General features: G+C 57.1%; 1 protein-coding gene across 1 annotated transcript; it reads left to right on the top strand.

Moving 5' to 3' along the window:
• The first annotated feature begins 666 nt into the window (after positions 1–666).
• On the top strand, positions 667–1,883 carry LOC136517604 (abscisic acid receptor PYL4-like). The gene has a single exon (XM_066511218.1). It carries the CDS (start codon positions 856–858, stop codon positions 1,495–1,497), a length of 642 nt encoding a protein of 213 aa, XP_066367315.1. The 5' UTR covers positions 667–855; the 3' UTR covers positions 1,498–1,883.
• The last annotated feature ends 1,321 nt before the right edge of the window (positions 1,884–3,204 follow it).

Genomic DNA, 3,204 nt, shown 5'->3' with positions numbered 1-3,204 from the left:
CCGCACGGACGGATCATGGATCGATCACTCGCGCCGGTGGCAGTGCCGCAGGTTCTCCGGTGGGGGCATGCATCATTCACGCGGCGCGGAACCACCACACCAGCACCAGCTCTGCCAAAAACGACGAGCATTACCGTCGCTGCCGAGCTACAAGCGTCCGGCCGGCCGGCCGGACTGACCAAACAAACAATCGAGGCCGGACTGACCAAACAAACAATCTTCCTATCGAACCATACCAAGTCTGGCATTCTAGATACACCGCCAGCCAACTTTTTATCATCATCCCCTCCCTCGTGCGTGCCCTGGATCTTTTTTCACAGAGACTCTGTCTGGCCTTTTGGTTGGCGCGTACAAATGACAATCCGCGTGATTGATTGTTACATACATCTGCCTCCCTCCTCCCTCCCACAAGTTGGCTCATTAAACAAGATCAACCAACCTTAACAACAAATAAATCGATCTCCCCGCGACCTTCTTTATTCCCTCGCCGTCGCCAATGGGCATGCGCGTCGCTTTCCTCCAATTCTAATCTGACCAACTGGCCCGTGCCTCTGCTGCCCCCCTTGCCCCAACCACCACCCTAATCCATCCGGCCAGCTCTCCTTTCCTGCCATGCCCACCCATTGGAATGCCCAAGGCCGGAAGCCAAACCGCCATCTTTCTACTCAGAAAACTATCGCCGAGACAACGACTCTCCCAAGTGACCCTAAACTAGTCCCTGCAACTTGCGAGCGAGGCCACAGTAAGCAGCCCAACCAAAGAACCTTGAGCCTTGAGGTGGGGACGTGGGGTAGGGTGTGTCTGTGTCCGGCACACACACACACACAGAGGAGCAAAGCAAAGCAAGCAGCAGCAATGCCGTACACAGCTCCGAGGCCGTCGCCGCAGCAGCACAGCCGTGTGACCTGCGGCGGCGGGGCGAAGGCGGCGCTAGCGGCGGCGTCGCACGGGGCGTCGTGCGCGGCGGTGCCGGCGGAGGTGGCGCGGCACCACGAGCACGCTGCGCGCGCGGGGCAGTGCTGCTCGGCGGTGGTGCAGGCAATCGCGGCGCCCGTCGGGGCCGTCTGGTCCGTGGTGCGCCGCTTCGACCGCCCGCAGGCGTACAAGCACTTCATCCGGAGCTGCCGCCTCGTGGACGGCGACGCCGGAGGCGCCGTGGCCGTGGGGTCGGTGCGCGAGGTGCGGGTCGTCTCGGGCCTCCCCGCCACCAGCAGCCGCGAGCGGCTCGAGATCCTCGACGACGAGCGCCGCGTGCTCAGCTTCCGCGTCGTCGGCGGCGAGCACCGCCTCGCCAACTACCGGTCGGTCACCACCGTGCACGAGGCCGAGGCAGGCGCCGGCGCCGGTGCCGGCACCATCGTCGTGGAGTCGTACGTGGTGGACGTGCCCCCCGGCAACACCACGGACGAGACGCGCGTGTTCGTCGACACCATCGTGCGTTGCAACCTCCAGTCGCTGGCGCGCACCGCCGAGCGCCTCGCACTGGCCCTCGCCTAGAGCCCTGGCAGCTGCAGGCTGGCGCCTGGCGCCGGCGGCGGGCACCTTGTTTCTTGACTTGGTCGTGTTCTTTTGCCCTTTCCGGGGAGATCGATCGATCCATGAACTCGTGGCTCTAGGATGATTTAACTTGTGTTTCTTTCTTTTTTTTTTTTTTTTTGCAGCACAAAGTACAAATTATTGTATGGGTGTTGCCTGATATTAACCCTTATTCACATACATGTACAACAACCCTTCATTTAGATGTCTAGTTAGTAGCTCCCTCTTGGCATAGGTAAACCATCACTCCTTGAGGAATGGTGCTACAGATGCAAATTCGTGTTGTGTGTGTTCCTGCGATTTTAGCACCAATTTCTGCCGAGAAATTTATGGAAATCCGAGGACAAATCGGTAGGTGGTCAATTCATGAGATCAGTCTGGAACGAGTTGTACAGAACAGATGCACATGGAGCTCTGAACACCTACTTGATGGATGATGGGGGGAGCATTCCTAGTGACTAAGGACCATTATATATATATATATATATATATATATATATATATATATATATATATATATATATATTACCAAACAAGCACTTAGTTTTGTATGTGTTGCATGATAGTTGATAGGTGGGAGCAACCACAAAACTGCTTCTTACCCGCTCCGTTTCAAAATCTTTTTTTTTAGAATTACACGATGCAACACTGACTATAAGAACAAACAAATTAGTTCATTTTAATCTGTTTTTGTAAAAACCATATATTAAAAATGAGAGAGTAACATCTAACCCTTGTTGTATATGTGATTCCATGCACTGAATTAATCTTTTCCTAAGTGGAACGTATCCCGGCGCGGCTTAAATCATGTGCAGCCAAACCATGGATACAAATTAAATTGTCTAGAAAAAAAAATCTAGATCAGCAGTGCTTGCTCGCCTCACAACTATAAATGTCCATGCAGCCCGAGGCACGACAGCACGGCACGAAGCACGCATTTTTAACCCGACACGAGCACGGCACGGCCCGGTGACATGCGGGCCCGGGCTGGCCCGACCCGAGGCAGCAGGCCATGCCTGGGCCGCTGCTCAAGCCCGTGGGCTGGCACGGCACGGCCCGACCTGAGTCAGCCGGCCCGGCAGCGGCCCGGCCACACCCCTCTTCCTCGGCCCCTCCTCACTCCGCTCCTCCCCTGCCTCCCGGGTTCCCCGCGGCCCAGCGCCTGTCCGTCCCCGCCTCCCCCCTCATCATATATAAACTCACGCCGCGGCCGCGGCGGCTCACACCCGAAAACCCTAGCTCATTTCACTCGCTCGCCTATCGCCTCGCTTGGCTGCTCTCGCCTCGCCTTGCTGCTCTCGCCTTGCTCTCGGCTTCGTCCTCCCCGACTCCGGTGAGGTGACCTCGACGATCCGCCTGCCGTCGATGAGCAGCTCTCTACTCCTCCTACCTGATCCCCTCCCTGCTCCCTCTCCGCCTCTCCCTTCTCCCTATCCCTATCTCCCCTCTAGATCTCGGTGACTATGTGAGTTCGTGTCCCGTCTACCCCTCCTCCGTCGCTCGCCGTCCTTCTAACCGGTGTGTCGTCTTCTCTGGGTGGCCCTCGTCTTCTCCGGCACCGGGCTTCGGTTGCGCAGGTACATCCCTAACCCTAACCCTAACCCCGACTGCCACTGGCGAGCAGCTGTGACAGAACCGCCCAATTTATACAAGATCAAGTACGGTTGT

Source organism: Miscanthus floridulus, chromosome 17 (genome assembly GCF_019320115.1).
Source record: "Miscanthus floridulus cultivar M001 chromosome 17, ASM1932011v1, whole genome shotgun sequence".
Lineage (NCBI taxonomy): Eukaryota > Viridiplantae > Streptophyta > Magnoliopsida > Poales > Poaceae > Miscanthus > Miscanthus floridulus.
Note: the sequence above shows the minus strand (reverse complement) of the source record. Positions and strands in the feature narration are given on the sequence as shown.

What these genes read in the sequence shown, in the direction of transcription:
- LOC136517604 (XM_066511218.1), top strand. Translation starts at nt 856, where the DNA reads ATGCCGTACACAGCTCCGAGGCCGTCGCCGCAGCAGCACAGCCGTGTG.